General features: G+C 43.0%; 6 protein-coding genes across 6 annotated transcripts; 4 read left to right on the top strand and 2 right to left on the bottom strand.

The window, feature by feature from the left end:
* Window positions 1-54: 54 nt before the first annotated feature.
* On the top strand, window positions 55-853 carry LOC128303546 (mitochondrial pyruvate carrier 2-like). Its single transcript, XM_053040530.1, has 3 exons — window positions 55-191; window positions 292-332; window positions 422-853. The coding sequence occupies exons 1-3, from the start codon at window positions 107-109 to the stop codon at window positions 650-652; spliced, it is 357 nt and encodes a 118-aa protein (XP_052896490.1). The 5' UTR covers window positions 55-106; the 3' UTR covers window positions 653-853.
* Window positions 854-3,065: 2,212 nt separating this feature from the next.
* Window positions 3,066-3,485, top strand: LOC128304442 (helix-loop-helix protein 15). The gene has a single exon (XM_053041630.1). The coding sequence runs from the start codon at window positions 3,066-3,068 to the stop codon at window positions 3,483-3,485; it is 420 nt and encodes a 139-aa protein (XP_052897590.1).
* A 930-nt stretch (window positions 3,486-4,415) lies between these two features.
* Window positions 4,416-6,261, bottom strand: LOC128304054 (uncharacterized). Its single transcript, XM_053041178.1, has 3 exons — window positions 5,943-6,261; window positions 5,575-5,868; window positions 4,416-5,403 (listed from the first exon to the last, which is right to left on the bottom strand). The coding sequence occupies exons 1-3, from the start codon at window positions 6,259-6,261 to the stop codon at window positions 4,604-4,606; spliced, it is 1,413 nt and encodes a 470-aa protein (XP_052897138.1). The 3' UTR covers window positions 4,416-4,603.
* A 5,888-nt stretch (window positions 6,262-12,149) lies between these two features.
* Window positions 12,150-13,081, top strand: LOC128304792 (uncharacterized). The gene is made up of 6 exons (XM_053042027.1): window positions 12,150-12,158; window positions 12,242-12,425; window positions 12,491-12,538; window positions 12,632-12,725; window positions 12,783-12,901; window positions 12,963-13,081. Exons 1-6 carry the CDS (start codon window positions 12,150-12,152, stop codon window positions 13,079-13,081), a joined length of 573 nt encoding a protein of 190 aa, XP_052897987.1.
* Window positions 13,082-13,321: 240 nt separating this feature from the next.
* LOC128301470 (protein arginine methyltransferase NDUFAF7 homolog, mitochondrial) lies at window positions 13,322-15,033 on the top strand. Its single transcript, XM_053037972.1, has 4 exons — window positions 13,322-13,696; window positions 13,764-14,441; window positions 14,514-14,693; window positions 14,768-15,033. The coding sequence occupies exons 1-4, from the start codon at window positions 13,322-13,324 to the stop codon at window positions 14,945-14,947; spliced, it is 1,413 nt and encodes a 470-aa protein (XP_052893932.1). The 3' UTR covers window positions 14,948-15,033.
* Window positions 15,034-15,037: 4 nt separating this feature from the next.
* On the bottom strand, window positions 15,038-17,513 carry LOC128301471 (arfaptin-2). Its single transcript, XM_053037973.1, has 4 exons — window positions 17,410-17,513; window positions 16,444-17,317; window positions 16,272-16,379; window positions 15,038-16,190 (listed from the first exon to the last, which is right to left on the bottom strand). Exons 2-4 carry the CDS (start codon window positions 17,251-17,253, stop codon window positions 16,146-16,148), a joined length of 963 nt encoding a protein of 320 aa, XP_052893933.1. The 5' UTR covers window positions 17,254-17,317; window positions 17,410-17,513; the 3' UTR covers window positions 15,038-16,145.
* Window positions 17,514-17,611: the final 98 nt, after the last annotated feature.

Here is a 17,611-nt window from a genome sequence, read left to right as displayed (position 1 = left end):
GATGGGGTGACTGTTTATGGTGTTGTTAATTTATTTTTACTTCCCTTCAGCAGCAGCTCGGTGCAAACGGTGCTAGTTCCCTAATCTACCTCGAATAATCCTTACCATGTCGAAGATTTACCATGGTGTCGTGAACGCGGCCGACAAATTTGTTCCCAACGCATTGCGGCCCCTCTGGAACCATGCGGCGGGTAAGTTTCATGTTCCCCCGACATGCAGTTTATGTAACACTCGTTCGATTGTGTTGATTTTTGGCAATGCAAATTCAATTGCGCTTCCTTTTCTCCACAGGACCGAAAACTGTTTTCTTCTGGGCGCCCGTTTTCAAATGGGTTCGTATGTGGGGCAGCAGCTTCATAACGTAGCAGCACCAAATGTGAGTTGTGCTGCCGAATTAATCTTGCTCTCATTAATCCTACAGGGTTTGGTCGTAGCCGGATTGAGTGACCTTCGCCGTCCCGCAGATCAGCTGTCAATTTCGCAGTCCGCCTCATTGGCAGCGACCGGAATAATTTGGTCGCGGTATTCTTTGGTGATCATTCCCAAAAATTGGGGCCTTTTTTCGGTGAATGTGTTCGTGGCTGGTACGCAGGTACTGCAGTTGTATCGTGCCTGGGATTTCTCACGAAAACACCCGAAAGTTGCCGAATAGATCAACTTTTATGCAAAAGTCGCTTATCTCTTAACTCTCAATGTAAAAAAAAACGACGCAGTTTTTATAAAACACTGCTGATTTTGTAACCTCGTTCTAAAAACTGTACAGTGCAAATTTGGTGTAAAGTATGTTAGAACGTGTACAGTATAAATATATGCACAAAAGATAATACCATTTTGAAGAACGGAAAGTTAAATAGATTGCTCAAAGAGAAAGAAAAGCTGTGATCCATATTCTTATGTTGTGTCTAATTGAATTTGATTTACCAAAAACACATGTCACATTGAAATTGGTCCTATACAATATAAATCGAAAAAAGACTGTCCAGACTGTTAAGTAGTAAAGCTTTGTACTGTGCAATTGTCCTAGTCTATGATTTGTAAGTATCTTTTAGACTATATCACAGATATATATTTCACGGTATGCATATATTTTATTCGTCTCGTTTATCTGTGTGTTCATCTTATCTTGTTAGGTACACATTTATTTGACACATCTGCCACATAGGAAAAAAAGGGAACTGTGTTTATTTTTACATTATTTGTGATTCAATTTATCATAGTAGAAGATAATTTTCAAACACTCTGTAGGATTTTACGAGCTTGTGGCAATGTTGACCACGGGGTTTAGATCGACTAATTTTGATACTTTACTTGTTTTGAGGGTTTGAATAAGCAGATGGCGAACACGTGTTTGCATCCAAATATTCCCTGTATTCTTGATTTGCTTAAACAGTCCACTATTCCATGAGTAAACATGAAAACCATCTTCTCGTTAGCGTTAGTTCTGGTCACATTTTACAAATTTTCTTGTTAATTTTTACCACATAGCCGGATAGTAAAATTTAACGGAAACTTTAAAATTTCGGAGTCGACAGTGACAAGGCGCCTCCATCAAACATCCTTCTGGACATCTTCCTCTCCGATGTGGTTAATCGAATTCCATTTTCTTTAGACAAAGTTTATTTTTTTAGAGATATATTTGAGTACTAAAACACTGAATGTTCTAACTGATTTCAATTCTTAATGTAATTCGTTCAATAATAGTCATGGTTGGTACACTTGTGAGTTAAAGTATATTTGGTCATGACCGGGTCAACAACATATTCGGTTTTACGCCATGCATAGAACTTCCTGCCTATTCGGTGATGTACAGTTCAAGTCATTAAGTATAAACTTTCACATAGTAGATTGAAGCAGTATGTTACACAGTAACAGTATGTAACACACTAAAACTAGTAATAATAATAGATCAGTTAAGCTGTTTAAAACTTGCAGAACAATAAAATCCCATTTCGTTCACTTTTTACACCTCAGAAATAACTTTCAACAACGTTTGGGGTAATTTAAATAGCTAAAATGAACCAGGAGGAGTGAGATATACAGCTAATCCGGCAATTAGAGTTTCATTTTACAACTTGGGACATTTATTTAAGTTTTCTAATTCGTTCATAACCCGTTACATCGCAGTAAATAAATATGGAAAATGTTCCCTTGTAAAAGACAAAGAAACTGTGCACGAAGAAAAGCGTATCAAACAAAATCACTAATAAAATATTACGATACTTTTTAACCATTTTTGTTACCATTTGTCACCATTCAACATCACCATTTCTCCGTTCGGTTCCAATGCTCTGTTTAAAGCGTAAAATTGTGACTAGATATTTTTAAAACGCATTTAAAGCCAAACTCGGGTAGCGTCTTCTCGTGATTAAAATATTATCCTTGGTATGGTTTGCACCTGCGATCTGCATAGCGGATGCCCCATCTGCAAGAGAAATAACGCCAATAATAAGGGGTGCAATCTTCCCTTCTCTCGGTGGGCGTGTCTACAGACTTCTCCCGTCCAATAGCAAAGCAAGGATGCTGCGTTTTCAAGATGGCTGCCGAAATGTTTTCCGCACAACTGATGCTACCGTGGTAAATTTCAGGACCTGCTCTCCGGACGTTTCCTTCAGTGCCAGTTTAGAACCCAGCCGGAGTGGATGTGTCGAATGAAGGGTTGAAACGGTTTTGCATTGGACACAAAGAAGCATCATTATTTGCTGTGCGCTGATAGACTTAAGGCAGCAATAGTGCAGTGATTTAGTGCAGTGAAAGAAGGACTGTTTGGTTGCTTGGCAACTGTTTTTTGCGTGCGGATAAAAGAACACTGGACTCGTTTAAACGTGGTTGAAACACATTTCGAAGTTTGTGTGATTTAAATCTTTTGGTGAAGTACGTGTGTATTTCTTTCCTTTGTTTGCGATAGGTTGGTGAAGTAAGTTTGTTGGCTTTTTGTACTTTTTTGTTTCTTCTACAAAATTGTCGGACAATAATTAAACTTTAATAACGGTACTGAGCGCCTAAGATGTCGAAGGTATCGTAACGAGTTTCGTCTTTTAAGATGCAACCAATCTGTTTCGTTACAGATGGTTTATCAGATGAAGGACCCGATGGAACTATCCTCGTGTGCGGTAGGTGTACGTAAACCACGGACGAAAAGCACCCAAATATGTTCTTCGAGCCACGACCATCTGCCCGCCGGTCAACCACCAGTGTACGGTAGTGTCGGACCGGTCAGACCCCGCAAACAGCAAGATCCGACGGTACAGACGGAATTTACAAACCTTTCGCGCGAAGAACGGCGCAGAAGACGGCGGGCCACACTCAAGTACCGTACGGCACACGCGACCCGGGAAAGGATCCGCGTCGAAGCGTTTAACGTAGCGTTTTCCGAGCTGAGAAAACTGCTACCGACGCTACCGCCGGACAAGAAGCTGTCGAAGATCGAGATACTGAAGCTGGCGATCTGTTACATTTCCTATCTGAATCACGTGCTGGACGCTTGATTTTGCTTTTTGTTATTTTAATACTAAGTTGCAATACATAATTTGACGATCTCTATAACAAAGTATACTTAAAAAAATCCTGCTTAGTGTATGTGTGTGTCGAACTGGAAAGAAACTAGAAGTGAAGATAAGTTGAGTTGTGCATAGTTTTATTAATTAAATTTTTATTTGTAGGGTAGATTAGGAAAGTGTTACAAAACTTTGCCTAGCATCGAGCATTCTTCCAAAAATTAAACTGTTAAAATTTTCCGATCTTTAAGTTCGATATTCGAGTGTAATAACTTGTTTCATTAGTCAGATGATTGGTAGTTCAATTGCCTTCTGCGATTGGAATTAAAGGTGGTACTTCATATGGTTCCATAAGGAAAAATTCCATTGAATTTTCAGGAAGATATCAAGAGGTAATTGTTCTTTTTGGAACGCATTTAATTATTATTAGCATTTCTAGCTTAACTGGGAGAGAACTTAAAAAGAATTTCGACCAAATTTCTGGAGTCTTCTAGTCACAATGAGGGTTTTCCCATCGCATAGAAACCTAGTGGAATCCATGTGTTTCCGTCAAGTGTATGCCTTACACAGCGCCCTAGATATATGTCTGACCATAATCTCCAAAATCAAGGAATTGGAGATCGAGCAGAAAGTTACGAATTATGCAACAGATTTGTTGTCCCTTTTAACACCGACGGTATAAGTTGGCACTGTTCCGCACTACAAACATTTTTTCTCCATACCTCTGGCCATCCACAGCACTAAATCTTTCCACATTATGAAACAAATTAAAAATGTATAAACCCTTAAGCAGGCTCCATGATTCCCAATCATTCGATTTGCAATAAACTGTAGTAATTGTACTGTTTTATGGTTCGTTCGCAGTAAAATAGGCAATAGGCATCGTCTCGCCTTTTGGCATCAGATCACTCCCTTGAGATCATCGAATGTTTCGCTTTATTTTCCTTTTTTTTCCACAAATCAGACTATAAGTACGGCGCTTGACACAAACTGGCTATTGGTGAGAATCGACAAACTCAAAATCATTGGCTAAGGGGGTGAAGTGTTGTGTACGCGGTAAGGCTATGAATAATTGAGCGGACGTAATTTGGGATGTCACCGGCAGATTACTACTGGTACACGGTTTTGAGCAATGGGTATTTCCGCTTCTCGATCGGCTTGTTGTACGCCTGCTGGTACACGCTGATGAGCCGCCAGTAGTCCGGATAGCCGGAACCCTTCTTCCAGAAGGCGAACGGTGGCGCTAGCGTATCGATCACGTAGTTCTTCTTCGTGTACGGTTCGCGGGGTTTGGGGATGTGCAGCAGCTTCTTGTAGTCGGCCGGTTTGCGCTGGTGCCCATTGCCGTTCGGTCCGGTATCGAAGCTGCTCAGCGTACCGGACACATTGCTCTGCGGTATGCCGGCCTTGAACGCACACCGATACTCCTGGTGGAAGTTGTACGGGAATTCCTCCGGCACGAACTTGTGGCAGAAGCGTTCGATCCGTTCCGCGTGTTTGCCCGCCGCTTCGTGCATCTTGCGCTCCATCGAATTCGCGCTGCCCCCGTGGCGTTGCAGTTCGGCAACTTCCTTGCCCTGCGATGAACCATGCGATCGTGCTGATCCTCTTACCGCTGGCAGGTTGTTATTGTTGATCTCCATCGTGGTTGGCTCGTCGTGGTGTTTCTGGTGCTGCTGCTGGAGAGCTTGCTGTCGGTCACGACCGCTACCATTCTTTCGATGCTGCTGCTGCTGCTGTCCATGTTGCCGCGCAACATTCGGAGATTTGGAGGATCGTGCCGAACTGTTGCCACACTTGCAACGGTTGCTGGTCGGCCGCACCAGGCGCTTGTGCTGCCGAATAACATCGCGGTCGAAAAAGTCCTCCTCGCCCAGGGTGTTGGAAAAGACGCCTCCAGCGTGTACCACTGCAACGAGGTGCGGCGTAAACCAACGGAATACAGAACCAAAAAAATCGGATTAACGGCAAAAGGGTTACCGGGACAAACAAAACCCAATGCGGGAAATCGGTATTGATTTGTGGTGTGAGGTTTTGTTTGACAGTTCCCTCGGGGACACTTCTTTACGAGGGTGCTTACCCGCGGGAAGGTTGAGATCCTTGGCCGGTTCGACCACTTCGAATATTGGTGGCGCTACCGAGGGTTTCGAACCGTCCATGTATGTTTGCGACCGGGGCTCATGCTTGGTGCGGAACTCCCACCCGATGGCCAAATCCATCGCACCGACCTTCTTTTTCACGCGCATACTCTCCGGCCGCTCGGGTGTATCCAGCGCGCTCGGCACCTTCGGTATGACGCCGCACGTTTTCGGCCGATACACCCGGTACTTGGTGCATTTGGTAGGTCCCGCCTTGTAGTTCTTGCAGCCAACACCTGTTAAAATAGGGCCAGAAAAATTTCACGTTTGGTGAATTGGGCGGCCACAGCACAATTCCAGCGCTACGTACCAGTAGCGTACGGTCCGACGCTTAGCTCCATGCCCGGGTTCGGGAAACCGGCTGCCTGCGCTTTCCGAAATGCAATATCGATCACTGCATCCGGTAGCGGCTGATGTTCGAGGTTTTCCTGTGCCATTTTCCGCGCCGTTTGAAAATTACAAATGGCCGGAATGAACTGGGACTTGGTGGCGGCCGACTGGGCAGCGAACGAACGCTGTTGCCGATGGTGACTTGTTTCCTCGTGCTCTGGCCGTGGTCCCTCACCGGATTCGAGTAGTTTCAGGTCCCGAAACCGGCTGATCATGTCGGGCGAATGTGTGCCGTTCATTTTACCGGCAAAAGAGACTGCTTTACTGTTGTAAGAACGCTGCTAAGTGGCTAAGTAGAAAAAATAGTATATTAAAAAAGAGATCAACGGCGATGTGTTATTCTGTACAAGTGTAGATGGAAGTTATCAACTTATGGGGTTTGGGACTGGTTCCGCTCATAAAAAGGTGTTCGAAAAGGACAAATGTACAGGATAATTTCTTCTCAAAACGATAGACTTTTTAAACTTCAACAGAACTGCTTAATAACGCTCACTCTCTCTCTCTCTCTCTTCTTGGCGTAATAATGACCTACTAGATCATGCCTGCCACTTCTGGCTTATTAAATATTATTTTACCACGCAGTCGGATAGTCCGGGGATTGGTACGGATGGGATTTTGGGCCGGTCCGTTTGTGTTATTCATTTCTTTTTTAAATCTTTCTTTAGTACAGCAGCGAGTTTATTTTCTTAAATTGCTAGGTTATAGGACGTCAGTTTTTTTTATTTATTTTAGATAATTTAGTAGCTTTGTTGGTATTAGGTGTGAAAATTGTGTTTTTACAAACACTTCATTTTAACGATTCAAAGATTTTTTGTATCCTGGATCCTTGTATTTGTTGGTTTCGTTTAGCTCCAACAGCTCATAATATATCACATCCAACTGGTCCCACCAATAGGAAAGACATAAGCTACGTGAATCTTCGGTTATGCTGTCCATGCAGGAATAAATTCTGATTTTGTTACAAAACTTCTTGGACGATCGTATTGGATGATGATAATATTGCTTCGTTTGAGCAGTATTTAAGCAGGAGTTTTAAGGCTTTATCGTAGCGATTTACAAACATTTTTTCTTCATCTGCTTGGCATAACGATGCCTATCATTTCTGGCTTACTAGATTTCCGGATGGGATTTTATCTAGGCTCCACTACCAAAAAATAACAATTAGACACCGTTAAATATCTCTTTGGATCAGGTCTTTTGGGAACTCAGTTCACCTGTCTCTGGACAAGGTCGTACTATCAAGTTATGGCTATGAATTTGTTCTGTATTCACCAAAGAGGTGTTTTCAATTGCAGTTTATAATTTTCACACCAGTTTGGTCAGCTGTAAATTTAGTTAACTCCAACACACCAAAAAAGGCAAAACATGTATGCTCTACCATACATATACTTAAATAACTAACTCTTCTTCTTCATGACGAGATAATTCTTCAGTACGACTAGGACATTCAGCCTCCACCGGTTTGAACACCTATTTGTTGTAGTACCGGCAGCTACCAATCATCTATTTAGAATAGCTTGTTTTTCTGCACAATAGCTACAATGAAAAAAGTTATTTAAAATTTTCAAAATCCTCAAATGTCCAAGTAAAGAAATAATAACAATGCGACAATAATAAGGACGCCTTCCATTCGCTTAGATTAAATTCCATGGTAACATTATTCATTCCATCCTTGGCTTGATTGATGACGATATTGTGATGCCAACGATACTACGGTGGCGGTGTGTTGATTAGAACCATCCCCTCGGCCAAAATAGAAACATCCGCACCCAAAACGTGCCCGGTTGCAAATTGTAATTGAATGTTGTATCATATTTTGTGCCGCCAACCAATTTCACACGCACTTAGCGGCCACACTTTTCAGGGCTGACTTTCACACGCGCCCGGCCCTGTCAACACCGCTGCTGTGTGAGCGGAGCGTGTTGCACTAGGTGCATAATTTACTTACACACCAAACAATATTGTCCATGAGACGGAACCGTCCCGCGTACCGTGACGGATCGGAATGGCATCCCCGGGGGAGGTGGTTCCGGGTTATTCCGCGGTTACGCTCAGTTTGATGGGGTGGTAAATCCCTGCGGTGTCGAGGTGGGTGCTGGTGTTGCCCAAAATAAAAAAAAACCCACCCCGGATCCGTGATCGTCGCGGAACGACCGACCAATTATATTGTAATTATGGGCGTTTGCATTCATACACGACCGGGCCATGGCAACTTTAAAGGCACTCGTGAATTAGAATTTCCCAATTGAAAAATTCACCGCCCGATCAACCACCCTTGTCCGCACCAACAAGTGTTCCCGAGAGGGTGGAATCGGTCAGCAAGATGGGCGCTACGCGAGTTCCCAAGTTAATCCCGAAATCAACACGTGTTTCAATTACCCTACAGCGTCGTTTAACGATTAGGTGAGGGTGCGTTAGGAGAGTTGGGAAATATTTTGTCGTTAAAAGCACTCCAACAGGCGACGTAACGAAGGGTGGCGATGCATGAATGCATTCAGCAAAGAAAGATAGCCCTTCAACAAGCAATACCTGTGCTATAGTTTATGCTCTTAAACAATAAGATTTGTTTGAAGAATTCCATCAGAATGTCTACCTCTTCTCCTTTTTATCCTATTGTAGCAAATTTGTCTACTTTTTTGCACAAGACAGCAAAAGGACCCACTGGTAGCATTTTTTGTCCTAAACACACAAACACACACCCCAAACTGAGGACACTTCTGTTTGCCGTCTCCATCGAAGTTTTGCAGCTGGTGCAACAACTTTTCCTTCCCTCTGGTTGGCAATGGATGCGCATCCGCCAGCGCGGAAACACTTGCCAGCAGCCGACACATGTGCAGCGGGACGGGCAGGAAATCCAAAACAGGACACCAACCTGCCAAAATGGGATTTCACAATCTGTCTAGGGAGCAATTTATCACTACCAACCGGATTTGTCGGTACGCCCCTTCGACACCCTTCGTAATTGTTTGAAGTCGTTTGCACGGGAAGGGTGTCTGTGTGTGTGTGTGTTTATGTGCTTAGGATTGTTAAATACGAAACAATTGGCCGCACAGCGGAGTTCCCGAGTGGTGCGCCGTGTGGTGCGCCCCATTTGGGAAATTATTTGGCGGAAAATTACCATCATTACATTGCGTTGCAATCGATAGTGCGCGTTCACGGGCGACACCATATCAGTAAGATGGGCGTTATCATACCCCCGGTGCAGTTCTGTCGAAGGTGGTCTAAATCGCTTTTCAATACTGCCGGATGTCCACTTTATATATTTTTCTAAAACAAGAACCTGAAGGTAGAACCTGATCCACATCACTTACCCTGCCACCGAGGAGGGTCGCCGAAGCTGGGAAAACCCGAGAGACCGGCGTGAATACGATCGGGCACGAAACACAATTAACAGCACTGAAACGAAAACCGTTTATATTAAATTAAACGAAAAGATGCAATTGGCAGCAAAACGAAAGCGTCTATCGCGCCTTCGCAAAAGGGACTGGACGGGTCCTGCGTAACACCACACACGGATACCACCAGCGGCCACTAGTTGTGTTATGCGTTTTGGGTTTTTGCAAAAGAAATTGATTTTCTTCGACAACGGTACCGAAAGCACGCAACTCCCGTGTTGTGGAACGATAAACAATGCGCCGTTGCCGTGGGTTATCGGTGGACGGTTTGGTTTTCCGGGCGTTGTTGCGATGACCGTGCCAATGCCTATGCTACCAGCGACCTGAACGGGGACCTGGGAGATGGAGGACCTAGAAGGGGAAAGTCGAGACATACAGTTGGAGTGTTATGGCCGTATCGAGTATAGCGGTATTTCGGCAAACCCTATCCTCCCTTCGATCGTGTGAGAAAGATGGCAGCAACATTCCTTCGCCATCGTGTAATTAACTGATATCGAGTTTCTTATTACAATTTTTAAAATGTTGTAATTTTTTCCAAGGACTTTTAAAATGATAAAATTCAATTTATTCGCAAACAACTTTGGCTGATATGATTATGCAGTAGCACTCGAACAGAAGGAAAATGTGTTAAATTCTATTACCATTAGCAATCGGTCTCGCTGGTTAAGCTGGTGCTGGTTGGATGAATTCGACCCTCTCGTCTTTTTTTTTAACCGAGGGAATAAAACACTGATACCCGTGCATGTCTGCATCGGAAAAAACTAGCTTCTAGTTCCGAGAGGGGGAACTTGCGTGCCATTGCGTAGGATAATTGTCTTGCCCTACCAGTAGGGGAACGAATTTACTAGGTTAACCGGACGGGATGGTGTGTAGTTTGGATTGCAAACGGTGTTTATTTATAATTATTTTTTATCCCACCTCGAGGCGTAGATAAATGATACTACGCTAAGCTGGTAATCCACCAATAGAACCGGACATATGTTTGATCGGTTGTTTTTCTTTTGCTTTGTTTTGAAAATCATTATTTATGAAAGGCAATCGTGTGGATTAAAATGATTTAAGATGACAAAATAAATTAATAAGGCAAATAAGGGCAGGAGATACGACAATAAAACAAATAGTTTTGAATAGATAGTAGAACGTAGAAATGCATACGTTTAGCATGTCACATGCAACGTTGGGTGACCTGGGTTAATACGCTGACAAGCAGTGTTAATTAATGGTGTGATCGTAACAAGAATAATACATTAAAAATAGGCTACGAAAAAACATTACTTGGAGCGGAGTAACTTGCTATGCACAGCAGTATGGTTTAGTAAGCCGGAAAAGTAACGTGATTGCAGCGATTTAGGCGCCCAGTTTATGTGTCCAATATCTCCTTTGCGCTGCACATTCATTGGAACTTTGTTTGTATAATAAGACACTGTCAGTTATGACTAAATTCTTCAAAACTGTCAACACATTTCCACCAAGTGAACAAAGCGGTGCGAAGTGGGCTATCGCTAGTAGTAGAGTAAAACAGCTCCAGCATGAATGTGTCCCACAAGCAACGCAACCGCTCCGCAAGATTGAAGGGATGCTGAAGAATAAACTTTTAATTAACTATCGTTTGCGTAAGGCGGTAGATAACAGCACAATTAATGGTATGAAGTATCTCGGGACACGATGTAATACCTACGGCAGGTAAGTCGGAGTAAAGCGTGGAGAGAACTGTGTTCCTTAGAAAAAAGCATCCTTATATTAGGAAGATTTACTTTATTTTTTCGATCACACAGAAGCTTTTGGGTGCTGGTGCTGTGTGGTTCATTTGCTTCGATGATCCTTATCCTGCTGTTCACGATCGACACGTACGACGACACGATCAGCGTCAATCCGGACACGTCCTATCTGCGCTGGAACAACACCTTTCCCGCCATATCGCTTTGCTACGCGAAAGGACGCACGAATCAAATATCTGCCTTTCTCAAGGAGGACTGGCAGAGGAATAACTTTACACCACCGAAAAGGTGAGCTTGGCTGGGCAACAGTTCAAACAATTAACATCCTTGTGGTTTTTCATATTTCTCCAGCACGAACTATTTGTGGCCAAAAATGGCCCAAACGTACCTGTTCGTTAGCCCGAACACTAATCTGGATGAGGATACTAAAGCGTTGTGTGATGGGCTAAACAGTACGTGTAATCTCAATCTAAAGGAGATGAAGAAGAGAGTAAGTTTTGTTTTGGCCGGTGGTGCTTGATATGCTATGGTTATCGTCTGCTTGCTCTGATTGCAGTTTTTACCTTCGAACTGTAAGGATGTCCTTTTCGACGTGAAATTCATTGGAGAATCGTACGATTGTGATCGTATATTTCGCTACACACTGACCGAGATGGGAAACTGTTTTACAGCCAACAGCATATTCGATCAGTAAGTTTATGATTGTGTTTTTGTGCTGAAACTTCACCTCCACCTGATTCGCACTTCATTTCCAGTGACCTAACATTTGATCATTTGCCGTTAAAGTTTAACGTTTGGACTCGTAAAAGAAGCCTGGAGTTTCGCTATCGAAACCACGACACGATCAACTACATGGTGACTACAGTTTAGTAGCATTAATGTTTGCAACAAAATACAGAATTGTTTCCCCATCTGCTTTTGTTTCCCCAGATGTACATCCACAGCCCACAAGATTATCCTAACTTTGTGGAACCATTCTATGCACTGAGGAAATCTGGCGTTGTGTCTCATTTTATGATACAGGTACTGCTGCTGCTGTTGCTGCTGCTTGGTATCGTGTTTCTGGCGGCATTTGGTAACGGGTTTTCGCTCGACTCTCAAAATAGATTACCGAAACAGTGAACCAACCGGAGGTCAAGGATGAACCGATTGAGAAGCGTAAATGTAGATTTCCCGAGGAAAGACTATCGCCCGTACTGGCGTACAGCTTTTCACAGTGCTTTCTCTACAATCGCATCAAGCTGGAGCTGAAGCTGTGCAACTGTACGATTCCAACTTCACCGAAAGCGTGTATGTGTTAGCATTCCAAAAGTGTGAATTGAATTGTGCCTAAAACAAAGGTTTTAACATTTCAGATGAAAAGTTTTACTGTGATTTTAATGGTCTTCTGTGCATAAACAAGGGTAAGCATTTGGAATGTGGCTATCCATTATGTTAGCTTACTCGTTTTGTTTGATTACAATATCTCTTCCCTTCATCTTCTCTGTTTCTTAAAGAAAATGTGAAACAATTAACAAAACACGTGCACACCGTACACAAGGACCGGTCATGCATACAAACGTGCGAATCATTGGAAAGCCACGTGATTGGGTACGTATATTGTAGTAATTAGAATGACACACTGTGTAATTTGGTTGTGGTTTTTAGTGAAACATTCAAACCCACCAATTCAAGCTCCGAGCCAGGAAAAGTGATCCTGGAAGTGTTGAATGTACCAATCTTTCGCTACCAAAGGCGTGTGATTCGAAATAAGCTTGATTTTGTCGGTAAGCGTTCGTTCTAACATGCTAAGTAAAACATTAGTGGTAAAGTTAGTGTTTTGTTCAGTTTCTCTAGGTGGTATAGGAGGGCTATTCTTTGGTGTTTCATTGATCAGCATCATTGAGCTGGTGTACAACATGTTCTTCAAACCGTACCATCTGAAAGTGAAGATTTCTCCACAATAATATCTGAAAGAACACTCATTATGGCTACACTGAACTATTTTGTAACTTGTAAATTTGTTAAATAACAGAAATTCCGAGTATTACGCTGAATTCTTCAAACAACATTGCCACCTACCTTCGTTCATAAACACCTCTCTCACACACAAACACGCATGCAAATCTTTCGTTCGCTCTACGCAACCGCTTGACATCTGCAAATGTCATAACAATCTCGCTGTAAACAAGTGAAACCGGCTAGAAATGAACGCTCTTGGAAGATGCTGCAAATCCCGGCTGCAAACCTTTCTCTGCACCACTGCTTGCGCGGCCAAAGGTACGAGCCTTGTATTCACGCGATCACAGTGTTATAAAGCGGTGAATAGACGTGCAGTGACCGAGCTTAAAAACTTACGCCGTGATCCACCGAAAGAATCTACCGGTGTTGGCGGTGACCGGCGAACATTAGCACAAGCGTTGTACGCACGGATTCGCGCTACCGGTCCAATAACGGTGGCAACTTATATGCGAGAAGTACTCCTTAATCCGGCGGCAGGATATTATAGCACAAAGGAGAATGTGTTCGGAACGGCAGGGGATTTCATTACTGCGCCAGAAATTGGACAGATTTTCGGTGAGGTATGTTGAGCGATGTATGATGTATGTACAAAAAGCCCCTTTTGGTAATGTTATTGTTTTTATCTAGCTCGTCGCTGTTTGGTGTGTTAATGAACTGCAAAAGTTTAACTATGATGGACACATCCAACTAATTGAGCTTGGTCCCGGTAAGGGTACACTAATGCACGACGTATTGCGCGTATTCGAACGGTTCGGACTATCGAAAGAACAGCTCAGTGTCCATTTGGTGGAAATGAGTTCAAACTTACAGCGTATTCAGGCAGAGCGGCTATGCAATGGATCGGTACATCGCACAACATCTGACGAAGCTGATCAACTGCACGTACAGGAAGGAACAACCCGTTCCGGCATCAATCTCCGATGGTACACCGATATCGTCGAGGTACCGAAAGGATTTTCCATCATACTTGCCAACGAATTCTTCGATGCTCTTCCTGTGCATGTGTTCTGCAAAGAACCCAAAGAGGAAGGTGCACTGTGGAAGGAAGTCCTAGTCGATATTAATGCGAACCGAGAGGAGCCAAGCTTTCGGTTCATACAATCGAATAAGGCAACTCCCTACTCGGTAGTGTTCGGGAAACGGTTCGAGAGCAAGAATCAGCTTGTGAAGGACCGGAATCGCATTGAAGTGTCGTTTGAAACGGAACAAATAGCACAAACGATAGCGAAACGCATCGACGAACACGGTGGATTTGGGCTTATAATTGACTATGGTCATGAAGGTGACAAAGTGGACACACTAAGGGTAGGTAAATGATTAAAATCTTAATTTGTGCAAAGTGTTCTAATATGTCGCACTCTTATCTCAACCGTTAAGTCATTTAAAAGTCACAAACTACATGATCCTCTGCAAGAACCGGGAAGCGCCGATCTGACGGTTGATGTCGATTTTGAGTTCTTGAAGCACTTTCTAGAACAGGACGAGAAAGCGATAACGATCGGTCCCGTTAGTCAAGGATCGTTCCTGGAAGCTATGGAAGGATCTGCTCGGTTAAAGGTAAACTAACATCGGTAACCATTTGGCATAACAAAGCTGCTTATCATTTTTAATAATGATTACATTCTTTTTAGAGTTTACTAAGCTCAACCGCTGATGAGAGCTATCGGAAAATATTAATCCAAGGATATGACGAACTAACGAATCCCACCAAAATGGGAGAACGATTTAAGCTGCTTTCGGTGTTTCCGTCATCGCTAAAGCAGTTTCTACTGACTTCAAGCAAGGTGGCAGGATTCGGTTCTAAAAAGTGAATGAAACGTTTTACATCGATGCTAGTCGGGACAAGCTGTCGATCGGATGAATAAAAAAGGAAGAAATAAAGATAAGTAATAGAACGGATGCAGAAATATCGTTTGTTTAGGTATTATTTTTCTGAAGCTATTATTTACGTTACATTTTGTTCTGTTACATGGAAAACCAAAATATCCTTTCGACCAAACCTCTTATTTGTCAACCATTTACACAATCACGTTATGCAAGCTTCACATCGTTCTATTTTATATATGACCCCGACCATTTAAACGTGACCCCATCCTAGCAGTTCTAACGGCGACGAATGTGTGGAGATTCTCTTAACTTTACATTTTTACCATGTCACGATCGTGTAGTGTTTTGGATGTGTGTGTGTGTACATTTGGTGTGAGTTGTGTACCATTTACATGCTATGTTTTACGTGTTCTTGGTGTGCGGTCTCTTAGTGCATATAAATTCCCGTGACTACTACACTATCGAACTCAAACCGGTTACAGTTTAACCGCCACGATAACAACTGTTATCTTCGTCTCCCGCACAAATACACCAAGTATAGGGCCAATCGCATCGTCAACCACTCGTTTACCCGCTTTTTGTTATTGGACAAAAAGTTACGATTCAGTACTAGATGACTGAATGAAAATCACTTTTCTTTTGAGATTTTGACGGCAAACCAAGAGTTCACACTAAGCAAAAGAATATCATCACATTGAACGTAAAAAAAACGATTGAGTTAACATAAGAGTATACGATTACAGTGACTAGGCTACAAAAGAAACGCATTTGCCAAACAAAACCCCCATTCTGTAGACGGTGGTGCATCGTATGCTGTTCTTAAAATATAAATAATTGTGCAGTGCTGTCAAGTGTAAATTGGTACACTATAAAGTAACATGAAATCCTGCATACTATCACTAAATAGTATGTTAAGTATTAATAACTTAAATTGAATCTCAATTGATGGAAAGAAATCTCATACAATTTAGATAGTGTGGCTTGCCTGATAAGCTAGTTCACCAGAAGCAAGGCAGATCTGATCGTGCCGGATGCCTGTTGTGAAAATGAATGCATCCTACACTTGCTCTTCATGCACTCGAAAAGCAAAAAATCACATTCAGTTCAAATACTTTAAATGACATTGATTCATCGATCTACAACTACTACTGGCGCGATGCTTCTGTGGGATGGCATTGCATCCTATTGCTCCAGCCACGAACTGGTGACGGAGTTGGGGCTCTTCAACTGCAAACGACAGAGATAGATAAAATGACAAGGGTGTGTAGAAGAACGCGCATATTGATTCGATTGGAAGCAAATACTCACGCTAATATTAAACTGTTGTAACGTCTTCTCTAGACCGTTAGCATTGCCAGCGAAATATGCGGCTATAGCATTGTGGAAGAGCAGCAACTGTTTGTGCATAACTTTGATCTAAAACGAAGCCGATATGTTTGTGAGTGTTTTCCGTTCACGTACGAGAGAATCTTATACTTACCCTATTTTCCTCGAGAAATTGCATTTTCACCACTATGTCCGAACGTAGCTTCTCGTACTGATCTTTGCATTTTTCATACTTTTTCTGCACTTCATCGCTGGAGTATTTCTGCTGTGGTTCACTGCCACCCGTCCGCTGTTGCTCCATATCCACCCGGTACGCATCGTATTCGACGCGGGCCAGCTCATACTGTCGAATCGTTAGTAGCGTATCTTCGATCGTCTTATTGCAAAGCGTATTGATGGACGATATGAAAAAGTTAAGCGCGTTCAGCAGCAGCTCACCGTTCTTCGTCAGAATCCGTTGTGTTTCGGCGTTTCGCAAAAACTCTTCCTGCAATTCCGGGCTTTTCTGGGCCAAATCGGCGAACGTTTCCGACAGCAGGCTCTGCGTTTGCATGCAGTTGTAAAAGTGGGACGTAAATGCACGCGACAAGCGTAATATGCTTAGATACTTCTTTTGCGTTTCCTTCAGCTGATCGATCTGCGCCTCCAGCTCGAGATCGACTGTGCGTGTCGATTTGCCCAGCTTTTCCAGCATGATCTGTTTGGTGCATTTGTACGTGGTAATGCTCCAGTTGCGGAACGTGTCGAGCTTGGACGACCCATTCTTGATGTATGCAGATTCATCCTCCAGACTGACCGAAGTCGGTGACGTTAGACTATGATTGCTAACGTTTCGTAGAGTCAACGTGGTCGAGTGCTTGATTGTTTGCTGCTCAGAACCCGTATGCACCACATCGGTGCTGTCGTTCATGGACGGAGTGTTTTTCAACATTTCGTGTATACTTTTCTCGCTCGATTTGTTCATGTTTCTAGGGTACGGCCACTTCCTGTCTGAGCGAGCAACAAAGAATCTCAAATCGATCCGTCAGCTGGTATTGGAAGAAGAGAAACAATACGGCCAGAAATTATACCACGGACACAGGCAAGCAATTTCGCAGGCTTTTGCCGCTGGTTTAATTACCTTCACTTTGGTTTCACTCAGTTTCTTGAGGCTGAAAATCACAAGATGAGATTTTTTCGTTTTGTGTATACTTCACGACAAACGTCATCCTTTCACGGCTCCTTCATTCGACGCCTGCGCATAAAGGTCGCGGTCTCTACGTGTTCGGTGTCATCCGGATGACGTACTGGGAAATGAATTTCAAAAATACGGTTTTAAAATT

This window comes from Anopheles moucheti, chromosome 3 (genome assembly GCF_943734755.1).
Source record: "Anopheles moucheti chromosome 3, idAnoMoucSN_F20_07, whole genome shotgun sequence".
In the NCBI taxonomy this organism is placed as follows: Eukaryota; Metazoa; Arthropoda; class Insecta; order Diptera; family Culicidae; genus Anopheles; species Anopheles moucheti.
The sequence above is the reverse complement of the archived record's forward strand: the minus strand, read 5'-3'. Positions and strand labels throughout refer to the sequence as shown.

What these genes read in the sequence shown, in the direction of transcription:
- LOC128303546 (XM_053040530.1), top strand. Translation starts at nt 107, where the DNA reads ATGTCGAAGATTTACCATGGTGTCGTGAACGCGGCCGACAAATTTGTT. An exon ending in CCTCTGGAACCATGCGGCGG is followed by an intron (nt 192 to 291) that starts GTAAGTTTCATG and finishes TTTTCTCCACAG; the next exon opens with GACCGAAAACTGTTTTCTTC. An exon ending in GGGCGCCCGTTTTCAAATGG is followed by an intron (nt 333 to 421) that starts GTTCGTATGTGG and finishes TTAATCCTACAG; the next exon opens with GGTTTGGTCGTAGCCGGATT.
- LOC128304442 (XM_053041630.1), top strand. Translation starts at nt 3,066, where the DNA reads ATGGTTTATCAGATGAAGGACCCGATGGAACTATCCTCGTGTGCGGTA.
- LOC128304054 (XM_053041178.1), bottom strand. Translation starts at nt 6,261, where the DNA reads ATGAACGGCACACATTCGCCCGACATGATCAGCCGGTTTCGGGACCTG. An exon ending in CGTCGGACCGTACGCTACTG is followed by an intron (nt 5,869 to 5,942) that starts GTACGTAGCGCT and finishes CTATTTTAACAG; the next exon opens with GTGTTGGCTGCAAGAACTAC. An exon ending in GGATCTCAACCTTCCCGCGG is followed by an intron (nt 5,404 to 5,574) that starts GTAAGCACCCTC and finishes ACCTCGTTGCAG; the next exon opens with TGGTACACGCTGGAGGCGTC.
- LOC128304792 (XM_053042027.1), top strand. An exon ending in TCTTCTGTGCATAAACAAGG is followed by an intron (nt 12,539 to 12,631) that starts GTAAGCATTTGG and finishes TGTTTCTTAAAG; the next exon opens with AAAATGTGAAACAATTAACA. An exon ending in AAATAAGCTTGATTTTGTCG is followed by an intron (nt 12,902 to 12,962) that starts GTAAGCGTTCGT and finishes TGTTTTGTTCAG; the next exon opens with TTTCTCTAGGTGGTATAGGA.
- LOC128301470 (XM_053037972.1), top strand. Translation starts at nt 13,322, where the DNA reads ATGAACGCTCTTGGAAGATGCTGCAAATCCCGGCTGCAAACCTTTCTC. An exon ending in TTGGACAGATTTTCGGTGAG is followed by an intron (nt 13,697 to 13,763) that starts GTATGTTGAGCG and finishes GTTTTTATCTAG; the next exon opens with CTCGTCGCTGTTTGGTGTGT. An exon ending in ACAAAGTGGACACACTAAGG is followed by an intron (nt 14,442 to 14,513) that starts GTAGGTAAATGA and finishes TCAACCGTTAAG; the next exon opens with TCATTTAAAAGTCACAAACT.
- LOC128301471 (XM_053037973.1), bottom strand. Translation starts at nt 17,253, where the DNA reads ATGAACAAATCGAGCGAGAAAAGTATACACGAAATGTTGAAAAACACT. An exon ending in AATTTCTCGAGGAAAATAGG is followed by an intron (nt 16,380 to 16,443) that starts GTAAGTATAAGA and finishes GCTTCGTTTTAG; the next exon opens with ATCAAAGTTATGCACAAACA. An exon ending in TACAACAGTTTAATATTAGC is followed by an intron (nt 16,191 to 16,271) that starts GTGAGTATTTGC and finishes TGTCGTTTGCAG; the next exon opens with TTGAAGAGCCCCAACTCCGT.